Source organism: Emydura macquarii, unplaced genomic scaffold (assembly GCF_026122565.2).
Source record: "Emydura macquarii macquarii isolate MOO-44397 ecotype Brisbane River unplaced genomic scaffold, CSIRO-AGI_Emac_v2 contig_1230, whole genome shotgun sequence".
In the NCBI taxonomy this organism is placed as follows: domain Eukaryota; kingdom Metazoa; phylum Chordata; order Testudines; family Chelidae; genus Emydura; species Emydura macquarii.
Window position 1 is genome coordinate 20,913,909 of NW_027131367.1, and position 24,542 is coordinate 20,938,450.

The 24,542-nt window shown below is 48.9% G+C and overlaps 1 protein-coding gene across 1 annotated transcript in view; it reads left to right on the top strand.

Annotated features, from left to right (window-relative positions):
- DNAH9 (dynein axonemal heavy chain 9) overlaps positions 1-9,883 on the top strand; it is a 361,000-nt gene extending 351,117 nt beyond the window's left edge. The window contains exons 68-69 of the mRNA XM_067547747.1: positions 404-793; positions 8,720-9,883. Coding sequence (XP_067403848.1) covers positions 404-793; positions 8,720-8,947 — 618 coding nt within the window. The 3' untranslated portion in view covers positions 8,948-9,883. The remainder of the gene's footprint in view (positions 1-403; positions 794-8,719) is intronic.
- The last annotated feature ends 14,659 nt before the right edge of the window (positions 9,884-24,542 follow it).

Below are 24,542 nucleotides of genomic sequence, written 5' to 3' on the forward strand. Positions count from 1 at the left end.
ACCCTTAAAGACCTTCACCCTTGGAGAGGAAATAAAAACAGCACAGGGAGCAAATGGAGAACATAGCCATTATCTGAAAGTAGTTCTGCCCATATACTACCTTTTGTATGCTTTTCTACCCAGCACTATTTGTACTGCAGGAAGGGTGAAATTGGGAGGTTGAAATAGGAGGCATTCACAAGACAATCTTGAATTCATGAAGACATCCCACAATGTGTAAACAATGTGTAAACGATTTGAGAACCCCTGGGATGCAGCATTCTTCTACATTTCTCAGCTCAGCCTGTTGTGTAAAGGTAGCTGCTATTTAGTGTTAAACAGCTGCCATGTTTCACTCCAGAGGTGGCTGCATTTCAATGCTGTGCATCTGCTTATTATCCTGTTCTTTCTGCTTCTCCCCCAGGGAGAGCTGACAATGACCAGCGAGATGGAGAACTTACAGAATGCCATCTTCCTGGACACCGTGCCTGAGTCTTGGACTAGGAGGGCTTATCCTTCCATGGCTGGCCTGGCTGGCTGGTTTGCTGACCTGCTCGGCCGCATCAAGGAGCTTGAGACGTGGACAGGAGATTTTGTTTTACCCTCTGTTGTGTGGCTAGCAGGATTCTTCAACCCTCAGTCTTTCCTGACAGCCATCATGCAGTCCATGGCCCGAAAGAATGAGTGGCCTTTGGATAAAATGACTCTGCAGTGCGATGTGACGAAGAGGAGCCGCGAAGATTTGAGCAGCCCTCCTCGCGAGGGAGCCTATATACATGGTTTATTCATGGAGGGGGCACGCTGGGATATGCAGGTAATCTTAATAATGGCTTACTGAAGAGACAAGTCCCTGCAGCTTGCAGATTATTTGCTTGGGATGTTTATTGTTACAACAGAGGCCCATGTTTAGTATCATCTAAGGGTGTGTGTACACAGCAGCTAGGAGAACGTCTCAGTGCACGTAGACACAGGGGTTAACTCTGCTCAAGCTAGTGCACTAAACATAGCAGTGTGGCCTCAGCAACCCAGGTTATCTACCCGAGTACAAACCCACCCAGCCCCCTGGGTATGTCCTCAGGCAACTAGCCTGCACCACTGCCCATGCTACTGTGGCCATGCGGCTGTTGTTAGCCACTCAGGTTGAGCAGAGCCAGTGGGTGTTTGGCTAGCCTGCCTGGGAAGCACCTCCCAGCTGCTGGGTAGATGCACCTCAACAGGTGCAGTTGACCAGTATTTCTCCTGGTACTTGTGGTATTGTTGCACATATAGGGAACGTCTGCGCAGCAGCGGGAGGGGTAGGGGGGTGATGCCCAGCTTGGGTAGATGTGTATGCACTAGCTCTGCTTGAGCTAGCACCTGAAAAGATCAGTGTGGCTGTGGCTAGTGGACAATTCCCCGTCCCCATGTGATGTACTTGGATGGCAACCCCGAGCTGCTGCCCACCACTGCAACTGCCCTGCTGTTCCCTGAGCTGGGAATTACACCTCTCAGCTACTGTGTCCATATGCCCATAGAGACCACTCTCTCCTCATGCCCACGACATCCCTGCCCCTGGGGATATTGTAATGTCACAGAGGCAGGAGTTGGAGGACCAAGCAGCCAAAACGCACTAGGGATTCATTACCCATAGAGTGGACCGTACCCCAGAGAAGCCTGCCAACTAGACAGAAAGCATTGACAGCAGAGACGCTCCGGTGCCCAATTTAGGAGCCCTGGGAGTAGCAGAAAGAGAATGGCATGGAACCAGCATTCTCAGATCTGAGAGTCTCACACATCCAAATGTAACTCCACATGTGGTCAGAACCCAGGATCCCAGGACCTGCTGATGGAAGCAGCCTAGCTTGGACCTCAGTGTCCACGGACTCCTAAGTCCAGGTGACAGATCTGGTCTGAAAGTTGCCAATGCTGACATTATGGATCCCATAAGAGAAGGGACGGGGTTCGGATTCAAAAATACAGCCGTCGCCAGACGTACCCTTTTACCAAAATGTTTAAAGTGATTGAGACTGTGCAGAGGGCTCTGAAAGCTGTCTCAGTGCACAGGAGCAGCTGACCTGGACAGGGTGAAGGGTTAACATCCTCAGTCAATAGGAGGCACGACTGGAGTGCTGTATGCACAGTCTCCACCCGCAGGAGAGCTCAAACATTGTTTGGTGACTACACAGCCAGTCTCATTGTTCCTACAGTGTACCTCTGCGGAGCCAGCATCCTGAAGGAGAACAATTGTCACTGACATTGCCATTGACAGTTGTCAGCTGCTGGGATTTCAATCCGCAGAGCAAAACCCATTAGAATGATGAATCCCCACCAGGACTGCTCCTGCAGGTTGCTATGCCAGTGATAGCATAACTCACAATTTGTGCTGCATGCAGGAATTAAATGACAGTGATTCATGCAGCTCTTACTCTAGGCAGCATGTGTTATGCTTCTGCCAGTGATGTGAGTGAGTGAGCTCTGATCAAAGCGGGTCACCCCAATCTTACTTATCTATGCCGAGTTCATTCCACCCATCACCTTGCATGGGGAAGTTTTTCTTTCAGTACCAGTTTCTTGTCAATGTTCATAGGCTCAACCTTGAAGATCATCCCCCTTACAGGGCTTGGTACTAAGATTCCATGTAGAGAGGCCAAAGTCTCATAAATGCTGAATTTCATCCTGACCTTGCAATTCAAATCAAATGCATTCTGAATATTTTAAAGCTTCTAAGTTTTCTCTCTTTTTAAAATAGTTTATCACAGAAGATGGGAAATTAGGAAAGGCTCTAAATGTGATCATCCTTGGAACTAGAGCATTTCAGAGCTCCCACCCTGAAGCCGTGCTGTGGCTTTTTATCTGTAATCTTCTTTCCTTGAAGTGGATAAAGCTCCAGGTCCCATTGTATCTCAGGACATGTAGCAATGCACAGCGAGTTTTGAATGCTACAGACCCCAGGAACTCTGACAATAAAATCAACACAAAGGAACCATGAGCAAATGGAGTTCATGTCCTGCTCCAGATAAAGACTTCACATGCTGCGTTAGCTCAGACTTACCTCCTTGCTGGGTTTGGTCTTACTAGCAACTGAAACCTCAATAACTGAACCTATACCAGCCTCAGTGCATTCCCTGAACCTGTCTGTTCCTAGGGTTTCCTACATCCTCGCTTTCTCTCTCCCTAGTTCTGTCTCACTAAAGATTCACACCCACCTCCCTCCTTGCCTGGTGGAATTAACAAACTCCACAGATTCATCGTGCCAGGTGTAATGTTCTCAGCAGCTGTGGACAGGGTTCTAACCACTGCTGACAGGGTGGATCCACAGAAAAGCCCTAAACTCTTTGCAAGGGTGTGAGATCTGATGCTATTGTAAGTATCATTGGATTTCAAGTGCCTGTAGGAACGGATTTTTTTCAACTAAAATGATACCAACCAGGAAGGATAAAGCTGAATCAATAATGGATCCTTGCTTGTAGAATAGGTCAGCTGGGGAGAATGTTCTAATCCTACCTGAGAATCATAGAAACATAGGACTGAAAGGGATCTGAAGATGTCATCTAGTCCAGTTCCCTGCACTTATGGCAAGACTGAGTGTTATATTCTAGACCATCCGTGACAGGTGTTTGTCCAACTTGCTCTTAAAAATATTTGATGGAGATTCCACAACCTCCCTAAGCAATTTATTCCAGTGCTTAACTATTCAGTTAGGAAGCTTTTCCTAATGTCCAACCTAAACCGCCCTTGCTGCATTTTAAGTCCATTGCCTATCCTCAGAGGCTAAGAAGAATAATTTTTCTCCCTCCTCCTTGTAACAACCTTGTATGTACTTGAAAACTGTTATCTTGTCCCCCCTCAGTCTTCTCTTCTCCAGACTAAACAGGTCTAATCAGCTCTGATTAGAGTGGAAGAACTACTTCTTGTGTCTTGCTTACATCACTCCTGCTAATACGTCCCAGAATGATGTTTGCTTTTTTTGCAACAGTGTTATACTGTCGACTCATAGTTTGTGATCCATTATGACCCCCAGATCCCTTTCCGCAGTTCTCCTTCCTACACAGTCATTTCCCATTTTGTATGTGTGCAGCTGATTGTTTCTTCCTAAGCGGAGTATTTTGCATTTGTCCTTATTGAAAACTTGGTCAAATTGTTGCTGGTATTTTTGCAATTATCATCAGAGCAGGGTTAGATAACATGGTGACCAAAATGCCTGAGTCCCGTCAAGGGTTCAGCCTGTACCTTTGCTACTACTGGTGGAGCTGCACCTGCGATGTATCATAGCTGGGAAGTTTGCTAGTGCAGCCTCCACAATCATGCTGTGGTTCCTCGTGCTCCTGCTAATTCTCACATCTAGGCAATTCGGTTCATCTCATACGATGTGCTCCAAAGATGATTTCATCTTTTACAAATGTATTTATCCAGTTATTTTGTTTTCTGCAATTGAAAAGCACTGAACACGCACCATTGATAGAACCATTCACAATCTGAGTGTTGCACTCCCATTCTTTTTTTTTTAAGAAAGAAAAAGAACATTTTCATATGTTGTAGTTCACACTGAACCGTCAATCCTGCATCTGATGGAGCTATTCATTTACCTGCATCCAGTATAAATTAATGAATGGATGAAGAATTAGTATCACAGATAGACAGCCCATCTGGGCTATATATATCCATTGCACATATATCCTCTGATAAGAATGACAACTAGCATTTTGAGGAGTTTCTCTGCTTTTAGAAAAGCTATTTCATGTTTAAGATGATGCATCCAATGTTATGTCCGGAAGAAGAAAAAAAAGACTTCCTCTATAGATTTTTATTCTATCTATTTGTATTGACACCTGGGTACCTTACATTTATAAATCAATCATTATAAATAACAACCAGCTTTAAACTAAACCAAACCCAACAGATTGTACAGGGGACAAAATGTCCTTTGCACAGAACAATGGTGTTCCATGCTCATGGCCCCTCGCTGCACTCACAGACTGCTGCTTTCTGCACCAGCTGCAGCTTCCATAGTAGTCCTGTGTAAAGCACACTGCAATGAAGCAGCCTGGTGGGTCACAGGCTTAGATCCCTGTGGTGAGGACCACTGTGAAGAGGAACAATCATAGCCTGCATTTAGGCTAGATACTTCTAATAGTTCAGGGAGCACTCAAGGGGATGATGAGGTGGCCCAGGCACCTCCAGAGTGCCTGATGTGAGTGCATGTTTAGGATGGGGCACATCACAAAGGCTAAAGCTGATGCAAACAGCTTGTCCAAACTCTTCCTGACCTATTTTAGACCTGTCTCTAGGCAGACAAAGACCAGCCAGACAAGGCCAGCAGTATTGCCCATCCAGATATCTGTAATATAAGCAAGGTCTGGAATCTGCTAATCGCTTTCCCAGAATCATGAGATACATGGTCCATCAGATACCTGCTCTACTTCCATGGCCACCATTATAGCCGCCACACTGGGTGCTCTCACTGGAGCCAGGATCCCCAAAGTCACTGTGCGGATTCAGAGGGAATACTTGTCAACCTCTCCCCCCTGCTGATGCATGGGCTATGTAGTTAATCTGACATAGAGTTAACTTGGCAACCCCATTCTATCTTTCTCTGAGTTCTAAAACCAATCTAGGGTAAAAATCTCTCTCTCACATGGCCCACTTGGATAGCACAAATCAAGTATCCATCCCATTGCTGTATTCCCCCTGTCACCCAGACCACAAGCACAAGGGCAGCGCTGATTTTAGGGGCAGTTGAGCAGAGTGGTCACTTTTTTCCCCCCTCGGTTTCTCTATTTTTTGGGAGTTGCCAAAAATGGTTTTCACCCTGGCTGGCAAAATGGCTAGGACTGCTCATGCCCATTCCCCCAGCATATCATCTCCTCCTCTTCCCCCAGCCTGTATAATCTGAGGTCAGAGGCAAGTCCAATTAAAAGGCAGCAAAACAGTATGGATGGGACTGTAAAGAAACCAAGAAAACAATATCAAGCCAATGAATACCCCAACCTGATTGTGTGCAAGGGGACTCATGCACTGGTCTATAGATTTTATTCTAGTAAACATATCCCCCAGCTTGTAGATTGCTTTGGGCAGCCCTTCCTGGGCACTCATTGTAACATGGCGGTATAATTTGTCCACCATTCCAACTGCCTTTTGAGAAGGCAGGACAAATCAAAGTGCTGTTGGAGAAGAGTTCTCCAGTGGGGTCTGAGGGACTGAGTCTCTGGGAACACCCAGGGCAGCTGTGGAACGGTTGTGCTTTGCTGGCAGTTAGGGACAGTTGTCTGCAAAGCAGAATTCATTTCTGATCAGGGGAGATAAAAATGCAAATGAAAAGCAGCTCAGAGATGGAACAGGGATACGTGCTTCGAGATATCTCAGAGAGATTGAAACCCTTGTCAACCTAGAAATGGATGGAATATTTCATGGAAAATCTATTTACATTATTGCCATCAATAAACAAGCTGATACGAATCCAGTCACAAAAAATTAAAGGTATATGTGTAAAAATAATACATAATAACAACACTTGATATGTAGCACCCTCAAGAGGAGTTGCAAGGATTACTGAGTGTACAGTGCATTGAAAATATAAACTCCTATCCCATTACTATCTTATTATAACAAATTGTATTGTTAAGATTAAATTAAGATAATGTGTTATGTGCAAGAGGGTCTACTTTACGTCACTTATTTCCAGGACTGAATCAATCGTAAGATAGGTTCAATCTCACCACACAATTCTGGTTTGGGGACATTTGAAATAATATTCATCTGTGAAGCTAATCTTCAGGGAGAGGCAGTCCTTGTAGCACAGTGAGGTGTGAGTTCCTATTCCCTGTTTGTTTTTCTTTCCCTCTCTGGCCCCCAATAGGCAGTTAAACAAGCTGTTGCCAGAAGGGGACTGATAGATGAATCATTTTACAGTCAGAAGAAGGGACAGGAGTTGCCTGAGAGACCAGAGTGGAGGAAGCGAATCAGCCAATGTGACGCACTCTCCACATACTGGCTTTCTTTGCTAGGTCATGGCAACCTGCTGACAGAGAGCTGCACTGTGCAAAGGGTACCGGAGACTCATGCATTTCAGACGGTTCTTCAGAAATGGCCCATGTGGATCCCCACTCTTGGAATTAGCAGCCCTGGTAATAGGAGTTCAGGCCCTTCTAGCTGGCAGTGCCCTTAAGGCCGCTCTGCTAATCCCCATGCAGGGGTCAGAATGAGCATCCCTTAGCCCCTTCTAATTGCCAAGGGCACAGTGAGCTCACGGCCCTCGGTGCTCCCTTCTTGTTAATGGTCTGTTCTCCACCCCTATGTGTACTGTGGTTTGTATAAAATCCTGGCTGATTAACTGTATATTAAAAACCAAACAGCAGCAGCCTTCCCAGCTGTGGGTCCCTATGGACATTGTCTTAGAGATCCAATAAATAAGCTCCCCCTGCCCCATTTCAGGGAAACGCCATCATGTCATATTGTTAGAATACAAGCTGATAAGGACATGTTTTAACACTGGGCCAAATTTTGCCCTGAAAATACCCAGTGCAACCCCAGTGGGTTTCACAGGGCGAAAGTCGGTGCAATTTGGCACTGTGTTTTATAGTTTAGTGTATCAGAGCCCAGTCGCTGCTCGTTTGATCCCACTGTCCTGGGGAGTTTGCTTGGGTTGGTGCATAAATCCTGGGTGGAGATAAAGTATTCATCAAATCAGAGGGGTGGGGGGAGACTGACCTCCTCCCTTTCTCAGCTGGACACAGCCCTGCAGGATTGGATCAGGGTTTTCCAATGTGACTGGGGTGTTGCCATTATTTATTTGTAGTGCATTTCAAGAGCAATAGCCAATAAAAGCTCATTGGTTTCAACCTGACAGTCTGCTGTGAAGCCCCTCTTAGCCTTTACTCTGGCAAAGAGCCCAGTGAGGTCAAAGATTGAAAAAACACTGAATGAGGACTTCACGATTCATCCCCCCATCCTAGAGTCATTTCCTGAGGGAGTCCTGAGCCAGGGTGGGTTTGGGGACCCTGTGATGTGAGAACAGCAGGGGTCAGTGTATAACTGCACCATTTCCCTTTGAGATAGTGATGGCCAAGATCAAGTATCCGTCCACTTTCATCAGCTGCTGCTCTTTAATGTAGCTTATTCAGAGAAACTCAGCACCATCACGCATATTTTAACACCTAATAGATGTTTTCACCTGGCCAAAGTTACGTGTTTACTTTGCAATGAAATGTTCATGCCTGTCACCCCTTGCACTGATGTGCATCATCCCCAGGGGCTTTTCTAGTCAGACTAAATCTAGTATTCGATGTGCTCAATGTACAGCAATGAATGGAATCATCTCTTCCCTTCAGGCCTGGCAGGAGGAAGTGTCTGTCCTGAATAGTGCTGTGTGGCTGCAGAGAGCTGAACACAGGAGTCCAAGTGGAGAGGGGATCTAATTGGATCCTAGACAAATCTGTTGCCTTGTTGCCATTTATCTAATGAAGCCACATTTTATAGACTTTATTCTGGAGAAAGTGATGGGTGCAGGGGAGGGGGAGGCAGCAGACCTCCAGAGGTTAGAACAGTCCGATATTTTACTTTGATATAATATAGCCTTCATTGGGCCAGGGTACAAGCAGCAGTAGTGTCAAAGGGCACAGACAGAAAGTAATACAGGGCAGGAAACAAGCTGTGGCAGGAGCTGGGGGCTATAAATGATCATGCATCCTGGGAACCCAGTTGGTGGTAAGTCTTGGCGTTCTTGGTTGGTAGCATTTAAAACCTGTTCTTCTTTCCTCTGCAGACTGGGATGATGATGGACGCCAGGCTGAAGGATCTAACTCCAGCCATGCCTGTTATGTTCATCAAGGCCGTTCCCACTGACAAACAAGACACTCGCAGCATGTACCCATGCCCCGTGTACAAAACACGGCAGAGAGGCCCAACCTATGTGTGGACATTTAACCTGAAAACTAAAGAAAAGCCTTCCAAGTGGGTCCTCGCTGGGGTGGCGCTGCTTCTGCAGATTTAGGTTCCTATGGATGCAGAATTTCACCAGCAGAGAATGTCTCAACAGGAACTTTGAACCACTGCACATTCAATCTGTTTCTAGAAGAATATATATAGAATGGGAAAAAAAATCACTATCCTCTTAACTCTTTGAGTCCTGGCATTTATCAAGCTTGGCTAAATGAATTCTTAAGAGGATGTAGTGTGTAGTAGCAGATGCAGCTACAGGAAAGGCAGTTATGCCTAGTGGATAGAGTATTGGTGTAGGCCTCAGAAGACCTGGGTCCTATTCCCAGTTCAGCTACTGAATGACAACAGGTAAATCATTTCACCCTTTTGTGCCTCAGTTTCCCCATCTGGAAAAAGGGGATAATGATACTGATCATCTTTGTAAAGTGCTATGAAATCTACTGATCTAGGTATGTTTGTGTGTGTGACTGGATACCATGGCCAGACAGCTGCTATAATTAATTCAATGGAGCTACGTGGATTTAAACCAGCTGAAGAACTGTCTCTGTATCGACCACATCCAGAGGATTAAAGGGTTGTTAGGCTCAAATTTGACCTAACGTATATTTTTCGGTGTGTAGGTTCTGATCTAAAGCCCCTCAAGTTCAGAGGGAGTCTTTCCATGGACTTTAAAGGGCTTTTGATCTGGCCAATTTGAATAACTTTTGTCATTCTTTATACTCTTTTTTTTTTTTTTTAAATACAAACGTTTCAGTGATGTGTGAAGAAAAATTCTGACAGCCGGGGAGCCCAGTAATCATTACGGGCATAAATGATTTTAAATGAGTTAGAATTGCTCACTGATATCCCTTGAAACTCTAGAAACATTGGAAGAATAGATAATGATGCCAGGTTATTAATGAAGCTGAATGTATCAGACAGAGATTATTTAAGTAAAGCGAAACATTTCAGAATGGTGTAAATTTCCTAATAAAATCTATATTCTTGGACTGGTATCTGGAAATCCTGTTCATTTTGGTATGGAAGGTCAACATTATCCACTGCACAGGGTATATGAATCGTTTGTAGGACACAAGGGATCAAGGACAGTATTCCACTAGTTGCAGTTTAGAAATATCTCATGATCGGTACATTCACTAGATTCATAAGGGATTTTGGTACCAGACTGCCACCTGAGGTGCCTAAATCCCAGAATCAGGCCCCAGTGGGATGCTCAAACTATCCCCCCAGCCTTCCAGCTAGTTCTAACCCTGTAGGCTCCTAAACTCACTCAGGACCTAACTTTTTGTAGCAAAACTTCCCGGGGTGCCTATGGTTCTGCCTGTGCACATGCGCACTTTCGCTCCATGCCAGACAGCCATGCCGGGCAGCTCTCAGGACACTCCCTAACCACTGGGCTGTGGAATAGTCAGATGTGTGGCTCCTCCGTCACATATAATGAAGCGGTGGATTAATAATGAAAGCACGAGCGAGTAAAAGCATAAAGATGAGCCTGACTCTCTAGCCTGGTGGTTAGTGCACTCTCGGGGGAAATGAGAGACCCAGGAGCCTCCACTCCTGCTCCCGTTCCTCTTTTAAATTTATCCAGCATGCAACTGCTTCAAGCACGAGAGACTGGGTGAGTCCCCCAGTAGAATAGCCCTAGCCCAGTGGCTAGAGTGCTCATTGGAGAAGTACCAGGTCCCTATTCCAACCCTTTTGTCCCTGAAGCTTCTGAGTGAACTTGACCTGGAGGTGGCTTGCTTCCCCAGTGAATGCCCCGACAACTGGATGAGAGGCTGTAGGGGAGGCTGCCACTGCCTGCCAAGGCAAATGGTGTAGGCACCTAACCCCAAGGGTGGGTTCACAGCTGAGACGCCCAAGCCGAGACGGATGCCTCCTGCAGCCCAGATGTAGGCACCAAACTCCCTGAGGGGAAGCGTGGGACTCAGCATACACCCCTCGGCTGGTCACCTCCCAGGGGAGCGCTGAGGTGAGGAGAGGCCTTGGGTACTGGCTTTTGTGAAGAGCAGTCTGAGGTGCCTGTCTCTACCCAAGCATTGTATAGGGAGCTGGAGCACCTCACTCAGGCTGGGTGAATCCCAGGGATTTCTAGGTGCAAAGTCAAGCACCCAAAAGCCAGGAAATGCCAGAATTAGGGGTTCCTAGGTAACCTTAATTTTGCCCTTGTGTGCTTCTACCAGGCTTCAGTCACATGATCAGATACTTCCCCCCCCCCCTCAGGCAACCTGCCTAATTTGGCTTAGGCTTTTTCCTTATGGCTTAGTATTTTTTATCATCCTCATCATTCAGTGTGTTGCTTCATGCTGTATTTTCTGCCACCACCCAAACCCTGCAGTTTGTTGAATTTCCTTCTGGGTGTTACTGTGCATGCTTCACCGCAGCTCTTCAGTGTCTTGCAAACCTGAATGATGTTGGCCTGCATGCACAAAAGAAGTGAGGTGCCTACATCCCTGTTTTAGGTGCTGACGCCCCAGTTTTGGGACCAATGCAATGTAGACAATTCCTGCTGAACCCTGGAGGTGTCTAAACTCACTCGCTCCCTAAGATTTTTCAATAAAAGGTTCCTCAGCATCTATGTTTCTGCCTCTGGGCATGTTCATTGTTACCTCCCTGTGGGCAGCTGGGGGCTTATCTCCCACCTATGCTGCAGAGCTGTTCTCAAACTGGGGAAAGCCAGGTATTGAGCGCTGTCACATGCGGGGCCTGGTCTGGTGGGTGTGCTCTGAGATTGCCTGCTGGGGTGGGCCCCTCAGGCAAGATCGCACAAATCAGGCTGCGGTGGAATTAGAGAGCACAACAACTTCCCTCAACGTTTAGCACAATGGTGAGGGTTCTCACCTGGAATCACATGGGAGCCCCCACTCTGGCTGGGTGGGAGAAGGGATTTGAACAAGGATCTGACACCCCTCACAGAAGTGCTCAAAGCATCGAGCTGTTCCAGTGTGGGACTCCCTCAGTCTCACTAGCTGAAGCTGTTGCCCACTGGATAAATAATTAAAGAGCTAGTGGCGCAGGGGATTGGATCCTGGGACTCCAGATCGCTGGCCTGGCAATGGCAAAAAGAAAGGTCTGGAAATACAGAAGTTACAGCTCGTATAGCTACATTGATTGGGGCATGGCAAGGACTGTAACTGCCAGGCTATGGAGGCACGCTCATGGGTCTGAACACCCTCCCTCTCTCTCTCTCTCGCTGAGACCCTGTCTACACTTACCTCCATTTGGCAACAGTCGATGGGAGTTACGCAAGCTATATAAAAAACTTGCGTAACTCCTGACGCCTTCTTTGCTCCTCTTCTGCGCACCATCTTCACTGCACTGCGCCGATGGGAACCACGTTCCCATCGACGCAGTGCTACGCCACTTTTGAAGGTGGTCTTAGTATGTCGATTTCTGGATCGACTGAGTGGGTCTTCACTGACCGCTCAGTCGATCCAGAGCACTCGATCTGACGGCGGCGACTTTGCCGCCATCAGTGTAGCCATAGCCTGAGTCATTTGGGCGAGAGAAAGCGAGTACAAAGACAAGAATGCCTCTGTAGCCTACTGGTTAGCGCACTTGTCATGCTCAAAATAATGTAGCTATAAGAGCTTATCTATAAGAACTTTTGCACATCCTGACATCTAACACTGCAAGGCCAGATTTCTGTACGGTCACCTTGCTGGACGAGTGGACCATGTTAGAGAGGCCGTGTGTGTTATAAATGCTAGGCCCATTGTATTGCATTGATTTTCAACCCTTTTGTCCTTTCTTCAGCACACTGGACCCTTTGTTCTCAGCACTGCCCTCTGAGATGCCCACTTATCTGCAGGAAAGGGAAAAGTTCATTAAATTCCCCAAGCACCAATTGCTCTTTCCAGAGCAATCACCTGTTTTGCTATCCTGCCATCTGAAGAAGAATGGGATGCTGACACCAAAATGGCTCTAATTGTGTTGTTATGGATAAAGCTCTTCCTGCGTAATTCACCAGTCGGGTGAGCTGGAGGTTTGGGAGCTATTTATAGACACGGGAAATGTCACCCGAGCGCTCATCCCTCAGAAAATCATCGCAGCTAGGATTTGGATGGGAAGTATTACAATAATTTGGTGCTTTGTGGTAGGGAGGAACAGACAAGGGTGCGATTTCTTAACTGTGAGAGTTTAAAGTAGGTAATTAAATGCAGCCTGTGGGGCTAGTCACCAGGAGTAATGCATTAGTCTAAGGTGGGCATCTGCTGCATGAACAGTGCATGGCTCTTTAAGGCAATTGCTTGCATGGAGCTACCCTGCCCATCTGCCTCCCCACTCTGTGGAGCCTTATGGAGTGAAAGGAACTGAGTAGTGAATGGGTGCAGGGCCCTGAGGAGGACTGAAGCTCAAGCCCCAGCTGTGGTAAAAAGACCTTCTGCTCTGAGCTACAGCAGTGCTCCAGGGCAGCCCGGATCAGAGAGCCCATAGCCCAAGTGAGCCAGGGCCAAAGTGTTCTTGTGATGGGCCGTACCAGGTCCTTTGAGGCGCCTTGCTGGAGGCCTCACAGTCCTACCACACCCTGCTCCAAGAACAGGGCAGTGAAGGTGGGTCTTCCAGGCCTGCCTAGAGAGGCTGAAGGGAAGCAGCAGGCCAATTAAAAGGTGCTGAAGGAGCTGAGCAGAGCAGTTGCCAGCTGGCACCAGAAGGCTAAAGGAGTGGAAGGCTGTGAGATGCCACAGCTAAAGAGACCAGGGAGAAACTCTGCTCAAGAAGAGACAAGACTGGGAAGCTGTCCAAGCACAGAGACCTGGGCAACAGACCCCTGACTACAAGGGGGCAGTGCTTACAAGCTCTCCAGCCAAAGAGGCCTGCGAGAAGATCCTGTTCAAACAGGGAACAGGCCGAGGACCCAAGAAGGAGATGGGACAGAGGGGGAAGCAGCGCAGAGAATGCAGCCGCAGCAACTAATAATGAAAACAGCACGTGGCTGCTATTTGTAGGGTCCCTGGGTTGGGACCCAGAGTAGTGGGTGGGCCCAGGTCCCCACACTGGCCACAAGGGAAGTATTCTAAACCCAAGAAGAGTCTAAGACTCAGTATTAAAGGACTAGAGATGGGCCAAAGAGGACCAGCTATGGGTTGGACTTTGTTACCCCAGAAGGGGTTCATGCATTTGAGATTTTGTGAGACTCAGCTAGAGAGCTAAGCCACTGAAGACCTGCCTGATGAGGGCAACAGCCAGCAAGGCACTGTGAAAAGAAAGAACATGTACGTTTGCACCCACCTGACAGGAGGCACTCATGAGAGGCGAGTGTGTCCCATCTGAGTTCTCTGTCCAGGGGGTCTCACTGTTCAACCGTCTCCCAGAGGAGATCAGGCCAGTCCAGTGTCTGATTGGCTTCAGGAAATGCTGCAAACACCTTCCTCTTGGACAAGGCTGTACCATGAGAATGACACCCACATACAGATATCGCCTCCCAGCCCCAACCTTGATCCCTCTTTTGCCCAAAAACAAACCACCAACAAGGGAAAATTTAATAAAATCTTTTTTAAAAAGGGGGAAAAAAACCAAAAAACCATCCCCTCCCAAGGAGTGTTTAGACCTGAAAAAGGGAGAAGAGCCAGAAAAGATATGAAGTGCCCTAAGGATTTTGCTGTTGCTATTGATTTTACATGGAAGGTGCCCAGATACTATGGTGATAGTTTACCTTAGGATTTTATCCTGCCAACCATCACTGTTGTAGCCCTGGTGGCCTGTGCTAGGTTTCCCCTCAGAGCAGCCACATACTCTCAGCCGGAGTGACTTTTAAATTAGATGAAGGGAAGTGTAGACTGGTGGATCTGTCCAGCAGGGGCATCGTGGACCTTCCTCAGGCCCAGGCTCCAAGGAAGACCACACTTCCTTGCTACAAGGGGAAAGTTAGCAGGTTCGGTCGCTGCTCAATCCTGCGCCTGGTCCCTCCCCACAGCAGGGTGGGCAGGCAGAGGAGTCCATAGCCCCTGGCCCACCAGCGGGGCAGAGCTGGCAAAGGGTCCGTATACACAACACTTGGTATCCTCTGTGGCTGCAGGCCCAGAGGACACAAGCACTCCCAGGGTGACTAGGAAAGGGGGGAGGAGGACACAGACCCACCCGACTCCACTGAATCCCAGCCCAGGGCCCTACCTGTGGCTAAGGGTTCTGCCACTGGGTCAGCAGGGCTCCAGCTGCAACACGCTGACACTGGGGCAAGCACAAGCTCAGCCAGACCTAAGTCAGCTCCCACTGGGCTACTTCCTCTCACCCTGAACCTGGGTCCCTGGAGCCAGGGGTCATCCTCAGATCCCCCAGGATAAGGGGCTAGAGGGAGTCCCACCAGACCCTTGCCGGTGGCCGGCAGCAGGTCCAGGAACGCCTTGGGGCCATCAGCAGATGGCAGCTCCTCCACATCACAGGACCCCGGTGGTTCCTCCAGCCCACAGTGCTCAGGCAGCTCCAGCAGATCCCAGGTGACAGACAGCTCTTCAAGGTCATGGCTGGCCTCGGGGGATCCTTCCCAGTCAGCAGTCTCCGGTAGCTCTTCCCAGTCACTAGGGCCCAGTAGCCCAGGCAGGCCCTTGAGACTCCAGCCAGGGGAGGGGAGGGGAGGGGAGGGCTCACCTCACCCTGCCTGGGCCTGTGGCCAGCTCAGGCCACAGCCCAGGGGAAGAAACATCCTTCTCCAGCAGTAGCTCCCCCTGACTGAGGTGCTAGGTCAGCCTTTTGTACCTCCCCTTCCTGTCTTTGCCCCGCCCCTCTGCTCCTGAGAGCTGAGCCCTGCAGTTCCTGGATCCGTCCAGCAGGGGCATCATGGCCCTTCCTCGGGCCCAGGCTCCGAGGAAGACCACCACGCCATGCTATAGGAAGCAACAAAAGAAGACAGAAACAAAAACAAAGTTTCCACTAGAGATGGTCGGGAAATAGATTTTCAACACTGTGAAAAGTGTCAAGTTTTTGGCAATGTTTCCAGCCCAAATCAGTAGCCCGGGAGCTCTGGGTGGATGGGCTGGCAAGATCGCAGGCAGGCTGGCCTGGTTTCCACTGAAAGTTTCCAGAGCATTGCCATGTTCCCATGGATTGTCTGAATGCCATCGAATCCGCTTTCTGCTGCGCTGCCAGAAAACATTCACCCGGCTCTAGGCTCCATGGTGGGTGTCTGCTCAGCCGCAGGCTTGCAGAATGGCACCTAACTCAACAGACAGCAGCTTCTAAGGAATGTAAAGGCGTAGACACCCACACCAGCAGTGTCCACAGCTATCTATGCTGCACTCTTCCACCCTAGCGCTGAGTTGGCCTTCAACTGCCCTGGCCATTTGGCTGAGATTACAGCCCAAGACAATGACCACTTTGTAACCAGTTGCTCAGGGCTTCAGAAGGCAGCAGCATGGTGAGACAGCGTTGCATTCCTTCAAACAGTGCTATGGGGTATAGGTTGAACGCAGGATGTGGGTGATGGATAATGAGTGTTTGGATTCCCCCACCTTCCTGGGGGCAGCAGGGAGGCCCAGAGGAAGATCGGAGCTTGTGGTCAGACGGCAGAGGTGGGGGGAAGGAGCAATGCCTGGATGCACTGAATCGCGCAGCGGCACATGGTGCTGCTCATTCACCCCAGTTCCACGAGACTTTGAGCAGCACTTGCTCTGGTCATACAGGGGAGCCAGGAATCATTCAACGCTCAGAAAGCCCAAGAATCTCCATCTGGGCTCTCCAGCCAAGGTCCCCATTAGGGAACTTCTCTATTCCTATTGCTTTAACATGGAAGGTGCCCAAATGGTCTAGATAACACTTGGTCCTGCCCTAAGTGCAGGGGACTGGACTAGACGGCCTCTCAATGTCACTTCCATTCTTACGATTCTATGATTCAAATACTACAGTGACAGGAGGCAGGATAAACCCCTAAGCTAGGACTAGGCAGCACTGGAACAATGTTAGACAAGTTAATGGCTGAAGTCTGCGGCCATATGAAAAATTAAGACATACCTATATGCTTGTGGGCTGTAGGACCTGCCTCGTGGCCTGTTAAAATGGCCCAAGTGCCCATTTGGTACAGGGCTTTCCATTTAAAGCAGGCTTTATTGTGGTTTTAAAATGCAGAGGAAATAAATTTCAGTGCCCTTAATTCCAAGGACCAATTCTCTGTGTGAGTGTCTCCATTTAATGCTGGTTTGTACAATGTCACCTTTATGGCATCAAGTAATCCCTGAGCTGAGTGCATGTATCACTAAGGCTGTTTCAATTGATTTGCCTCACTGCCAGGCCCATGACAGAGCCATTACAGTGCCAGGCGCTCCGGGCCCCTGTGCTGCGGTGACCACAGCACAGCAATGCTTGTGTAAGTGGGGCAGTGGTGCCGTTACTGTGGGGAACCTTCCTGGCTCACACGCGACCCGCTGGGCTTGGTCAGCGAAAGGATCGGCGTCCTCGCTCCCACTCTCTTACCCAGAGGCCGGCCTGACCCCGAGGACGCCCCTCCCACTCTCCTGCGTGGGGGGGTCCTCGTAACACCTTGGACACCTCGTAACACCTTGGACACCTCGTAACACCTTGCCGTGGTCCCCTAGGGCAGGGGCTAGGGTGTCCCCACGGCGGGGGGCTCTCTCTGCACTGGGCGCTTCCCTGCCCCACGGATCACTGCACACAGTGCAACGCACACACAATGTGTTCAACAGCAACCAACTAAAACATACAGAAACGATGGGAAAGGCTAAAGGCAAACACCCAGCGCCACCCCCCGGCCCAGGACGCCCACAGTCTGTGCCACACGTCGTGGCAGGCCCCGGCCCAGGCCTGGCTGCGTGGCGGGGAGGCCCCGGGTCGGACACTGGCCAGCACTAGGGGCAGGGCCCTTCTCCCGGCGTCACCCCGGTGGCCCAGGGCCCCGCTCGCTCCCCCCCCCAGCCGCTCGCTCGCTCGCTCACCGCACCCAGCTCCGGACGGCTCCGCCCCCGGCTCTGCCTCAGCTCAGCGCGGCGCGGCCCTGCTCAGCTCGACGGCCTGGCCTGGCCTCCTCCGGCCTCCAGCTGCCTCGTCCTTCACTCGGCCCACTCTCTGCCCAGGCAGCTCAGCTCACACGGAGGACGGGACCCCGCTGCCCTCCTGGCTCCCTCATTGGCCTGCCTGCCCTGTCAATCAGACTGACCTGGCACGTTGGCCTCTCCTCACTGGCTCTGGGGACTGTCCGTCTCAGGGTCCTGTTTCCTCCTCGACCCCTCCCCTGCCCCTGGGTGCTGGGAGATGCCAGGCCTGAGCCCGGCTGTGGGCAGTGAGGGGCCGCTGTCCCCTTGCACTTGCAAGCTGACTTAGAGCCCATCAAGCACTTGATGGTGAGGAAATGCCACTTTTACAGGTGCCCGGACAACTTCAGTTCAGCCCCTCGTACATCCCTGCTGGGCACCAGGGCAGGGGCCTGGGGACAAACTGCTCAGTGATCACGGGAGCAAATCTTCCAATGCCGCAGCACAAGAGGGGTGGGCTCAGGTTGTGTGAACATCTGTAAGGCTGGCATTTCCTCCCTGCTGAGAGCATCACGTTACAGCCTACATAACAGCGGGGTGGCATGTAGTTTCTTAGGGATTTTTTTTAAGGGAAAAGGTAAAACCCCACTCTGTGTCCAACCCCCGCTCCTCCTGCAGCGTCAGCAGAGCCTGAATTGTCAGCACAGGATGACACCATTGGAGCCGCAGCACTAACGACATTAATTGCTACCCCTGTGGGGATGGACTGCTGGGTCCAGTGCTCTCTCTTTCTCCCCATCCTAGCAGCTGGGGGAGCTCCTATCCCATGGGGTGCACCCGGCCATTGGACCCATGTACTGTGTCCAATGGTTAGTCCAGCCCAGCTCTCCCCTTTATGGAGGCTCTGGCAGCTCCCAGGTGTTCACAGTGCAGTGTATGTGTCAGTGCGTGGAGTTGCTTTGGGCATAGTGTGGGCTTGGCTCTTCACCATGTTCACACTGGTTACTACATGCTGGCAGGCTGCCAGAATGTCCCTAAGGAATGAAAACAAGCGATGAGAAGTGGTCATTTTCAAAAGTTCATGTCAGCAAAAGCTGAACAAAATTTCATGGACCAAAGAAAAAGTACTTCTGTCACTTGGAGGCTTTCTACCAGCTGAATAGCTGAGGCCTGCTGCAAATAAAGGAGCACGTCTCAAAGCAAAGGCTACAAGACTCCTTTATAATGGGAAGTGTTAGACAGTGTAAATCTGGGGATCACAACCAGCTCCCCCTCTAATATTGCTATAGATCAGCGACCATTTCTCAAAGAGCAAAGAGAGGCATCAATGAGGGTAGAAAAGGGGGAAGCAACCCTGGTTGACTCAAGGAGTGATGGACAGCGGGTTTGTTTATGGACAAATTTAATACAATGCTTAATGAACACATTAGAAATCCCATAGGTAGCCAGCGCACAGTGATGTTTAAATAAGTGATGTGCACATTATTGGCTGATTATTCACAGCGCAAAAACCACCCATAATACACAAGCTCCTTATGCATTTCTTTCAGCATTAGAAGGGCAGCATTAGCATACGGACTTAGAACTGGGTTATTAAATGTGTGCGGTTTATTATGAACGGTGTCTTAAATGGCTATAATTGGCCAAGCAACTCGACAAATGCATTGACTTGGTTAAGGACTGTGCGCTTCATTTGAAATGGTTGCTGGAGTAGATAAGCCCTCCGTGGAGACATGGCAGCCCTCCTAATGCAAGCAAGAGCTATGCCTCTTAGTGTGGAGCAACTGTTTGGCGCTATAAATAACGTCTGAAGCTTTAGCTCATTTCTGGGGACTCTCTGCAGCCTGTTTGCCAATATGCAGATTCTTCAGCGTTCCCTGTTCGGAGACGCTCATTAAGTGTATTCATTAAGATGGGTCTAGAAAGCTTCGAGGGAATGGATTGAGACTGGGCTGTTCCACAGTGAGAGCATCAGCGTCCTAGCTGCAAAATATTCGCCTGCGAAACTCTGAGTAGGGCCAGAGCCGATATGAGGAGCCCATAGTTGCAGTGGATCCAGGGTGGGATTCACAAAGGTACCTAGGTGCCTGACCCTCCGCCTCAGGTGCAGCTTTAGGCCCCTAAGTCCCAGTTTTAGGCTCCGCTGTGATCCACACATTCTCGCTGCAGCCCAGAGGCGCCTGAACTCGCACGAGTTTAATTTTTCATGGTGGAACAACATTCCCTTGGTGTCTGTTTCTACTTGTGTTCCCACCCACCCCCACTGGTCACCAGCTGCATCGCAGGGCAGGGCAGAAAGCATCATGACCATGGTGACGAGCCAGGTCCACACTATGCCCAAAGCAGCTCCATGCACTGACACATGCACTGTACTGTGAACACCTGGGAGAGCTGGGAGTGAGCAGGGAGTGAGCAGGGCTGAATGGTGCCTCGTTAGCTAGATCTGGTCATTCTGTGGCCTCCATCATTAGTGTAGCTGAGCGTGGGATGGGATGCCTACCCCACACACGGTCTGAGTAGAGACGATGGGCCAATCAAGCCCCTGAAAGACAGCACCTGGAGGAGAGTCAGGGCTGATAAGCTTTTAGTTGACGAGGAAGCCCAGCTGGGTAAGGGGCAGGCTAAGGAGCTGTAAAACCTGGAAGCAGAGAGTCAGAAGGGGCATGTGGTACAAAAATCCTATGGTCGTGCTCTGGGCTTAGAGAGGGAAAGGAGGAAATGAGGGGACAATAGAAGCCCTGGGATTCTGACCCTGAAAGAAGAGCATGTCCAGAGGAGGGTGGAGAAGGAGCTTGAGAGAGAAGTAGGAAGCAGTCCAGGGAAACAGCAGCAGGATTTGGGAGAGTGCAGACCTTGGCTGCTGAGTGTAGGTTCTTGGACTGGGGCCTGGTTCCCTGGGGAAGTGGCACAGAGTGGGCAGTGGACTGGAGGACTGCCCGAGATGCTCGTCCGGGGGACTTTGGAAGTCAAATCGTACTGAGGAAAATAGAAAGGAGCATAAACTCTGGCAAGTCAAGTGTAATAGTATAATTAGGCAGACCAAAAAAGAATTTGAAGAGCAACTACCAAGAAACACAAAAACTAACAGCAAAAAAAAAAAATTTAAAAAAATTAAGTACATCATAAGCAGGAAGCGTGCCAAACAATCAGCAGGGCCACTGGATGATTGAGGTGCTAAAGGAGCACTCAAGGAAAGTGAGACCATTGTGGAGAAGCTAAATCAATTCTTTGCATCGATCTGCACTGCAGGAGGTGTGAGGGAGATTCCCACACCGGAGCCATTCTTCTGATGTGACAAATCTGAGGAACTGTCCCAGATTGAGATGCCAAGAGAGGAGGTTTTAAAACAAATTGATAAATTAAACAACAATAAGTCACCAGGACCAGAAGGTATTTACCTAAGAGTGCTGAAGGAACTCAATATGAAATTACAGAACTACTAACTGTGCTATGTAAAGAATCACTTAGATTCTCTGCCAGATTATTGGAGGATAGCAAATTGACACCAATTTTTGCCCCAATGAAATTTTTAAAGGATGCCTTTTTGCCACCAACAACTTCTTTTCCTCTGTTGTTTAGCTGTGGTGGCACTCCTTTGGTCCTCTTGCTGTTTTTAATATGGGGTATACATTTAATGTGTGTGTAATCTATTGTGGTGTTATTAAACAGTTTCCATGCAGCTTGCAGGCATTTCACTTTTGTGACTGTACCTTTCAATTTCTGTTTAACTAGCTTCCTCATTTTTGTGTCATTCCCTTTGCTGAAGTTAAATGTTACTGTAGTGGGTTTCTTTGGTATTTTCCTTCTCACCAAGATGTTAAATTTAATTACGATCGCGGTCACTGAGCAGGTCAGCTACATTCACTGCTTGGACCAGAGCCTGTGCTCCACTTAGGACTACATCAAGAATTGCCTCTTCCCTTGTGGGTTCCAGGACTCCAAGGAGGAGTCATTTATGGTGTCTAGAAACTTTGTTTCTACAACCTGTCCTGAGGTGACATATACCCAGTCAATATGGGAATAGTTGAAATTCCCCATTATTATTGAGTTTTCTATTTTTATCACCTCTCTGATCACCCAGAGCATTTCACAGTCACCATCATCATCATCCTGGTCAGGTGGTCGTTGGTATATTCCTGCTGCTATATAAGTATTATTCAAGCATGGAATTTTGATCCATAAAGCTTCTCTGGCACAGTTTGATTCATGTAAGATGTTTGCTCTCATAGAATCACAACATCGTGGGACTGAAAGGAATGAGGGATGTAAAAACTAGTTGAATTAAGAATCCATTGAAACGTTCTAAAAATAGAACATTTAAAAGGTTAAACGCTGCGGGGGGGAAGGGAGCCATGCTGGGCTCAGCTCCTCCCTGCCAAGTGAGACCTACCTAGCTGTGGTGGTAGCTGGGCCGCTCTCACACCCGGCGAGCTGAGCCGAGCCCGACTGCAGCTCCCCTTCCCCCCGCGCCTTCCCATGAGCAAGAGCTGCCCAGCTGCTCTCTCCCTTTCGGGGAGCTGAGCCCAGCGGTGGCTCGCCCCCTGCACTGGTCTCCACGCCTCCCATCTGCTCACGGGGCAGATCATGGGGAGCCGAGCTCAGCTGCAGCTAGCTCCCCCTTCTGCTGGGATCCGCACCTTCCCACCATAGCTCAACGCCACCCCCAGGCTGGGCTCTGCGACTCCCCCCACTCACAGGGAGCCGAGCACAGCTGTGGCTTGCCCCGTTGGGCTCTGCACCTCCCCCCAGCTCGTGGGAAGCCATCTGTGGCTCAGCCTCCCCCTCCCCCTGCCTGCGCTGGGATCCGTGCTTCCCCACCACGGCTTGCCCCATGCGCTGGGCTCTGCACCTCCCCTCGCTCGCGGGGAGCCAACCCAATTGCAGCTACCCTGTGCTGGGCTCTGCGCTTCCCCACCAGCAAGAGATGCCCAGCTGCTCTCGCTAGTGGGGAGACAGTGCAGCTGCTGCTCCCTTCTCCCCCAGTTTAAACATAATCAGCTGTTTAAAACGTTTAAACGGTTAGCCTTTTACATCCCTAAACGGGACCTTGAGAGGTCATCTAGGCCAGTTCCCTGCTACTTATGGGAGGACTAAGTATTATCTAGACCATCCCTGACAGGTGTTTGTATAACCTGTTCTTAAAAATAGCCAATGATGGAGATTCCACAACCTCCCTAGGCAATTTATTCCAGTTCTTAACTACCCTGATAGTTAGGAAGTGTTTTCTAATGTCCAGCCTAAACCACCCTTGCTGCAATTTAAGCCCATTGTGTCTTGTCCTATCCTCAGAGGTTAAGAAGAACAATTTTTCTCCCTCCTCCTTGTAACAAGCTTTTATGTACTTGAAAATTGTTATCATGTCCCCCCTCAGTCTTCTCTACGCCTCTCTAAACAAACCCAGATTTTTCCATCTTTCCTCATAGATCATGTTTTTTAGAGCTTTCATCATTTTTGTTGCTCTTCTCTGGACTTTCTCTAATTTGCCCACATCTTTCCTGAACTGGACACAATATTCCTGTTGAGGCATAGTCAGCAATGTGGAGTGGAAGAATTACTTTTTGTGTCTTGCTTACAACACTCCTGCTAATACATCCCAGAATGATGTTTGCTTTTTTTGTAACAGTGTGACACCGTTGACTCATATTTAGCTTGTGATCCACTATGACCCCCAGATCCCTTTCCACAGTACTCCTTCCTAGGCAGTCATTTCCCATTTTGTATATGTGTAACTGATAGTTTCTTTCCAAGTGGAGAACTTTGCATTTGTCCTTATTGGATTTCATCCTATTTACTTCAGACCATTTTGCCAGTTTGTCCAGATCATTTTGAATTTTAATTCTGTCCTCCAAAGCACTTGCAACCCCCCCAGCTGGGTATTGTCCACAAACTTTACAAGTGTACTCTCTATGCCATTATCTAAATCATTGATGAAGATATTGAACAGAACCAAACCAGAACTGATAATTATTCTCTGGGAATGGTTTCCCAACCAGTTATACACCTACTTTATAGTAGTTCCATCTATAATCCACATGTAGAGTCAAATTGGCCTGAAAATTGGAAACCTTTGATCAAGTGATCTCAGATTTGCTCCACAAGTTGAATCCCCGTCTCTAATGTGGCAGACCAATTCTCAGGCCAATCTGACTCTATAGGTGGATTATAATAAGGAACACAAATTCTCTCTTCAAATGGAAACCATGTTGAATGTTAACCATGGTATACTTACTGCTGGTGCAGCCAGGAATTCTGTTCATCTGGAGACCGGAGACTGGGTGTCCTACTGATGTAACGGACACATGCAATATCTTTGACACTATTGGATCAACTTTAGGATTGTTATCTGCATCTCTGTGAGCCAGAGATTGTAGTCCAGCTCTGGGGAGAGGAGGTGGGGTGTTCCTGAGTTTTCCCCTAGAAGCCAAAATCAGTGAAAGATCACTACTACAGACTGGGGACAGGAAACAGTTCCAGAGAGGTACCACTCCCTGGGTGAGTTGCTTATACTGGTGCAGACTGGGTTTAAGAGACCAAGCAGAAAAAAGGAAGAGCTTGTGGTATAAAAGAGCCCGCCTGAACTGGTTTAAAATTATTGTGATCCAAATACTGATGTGAGACTGTAACGAAGAGGGCAAAAATCTGCTGGAAGGGTATGAAGAACTGGAACTGACCAGGGACTTCATGGCGAAGATGGGCGACTCTTGGTAAGCTACCAAGCACGTAGAC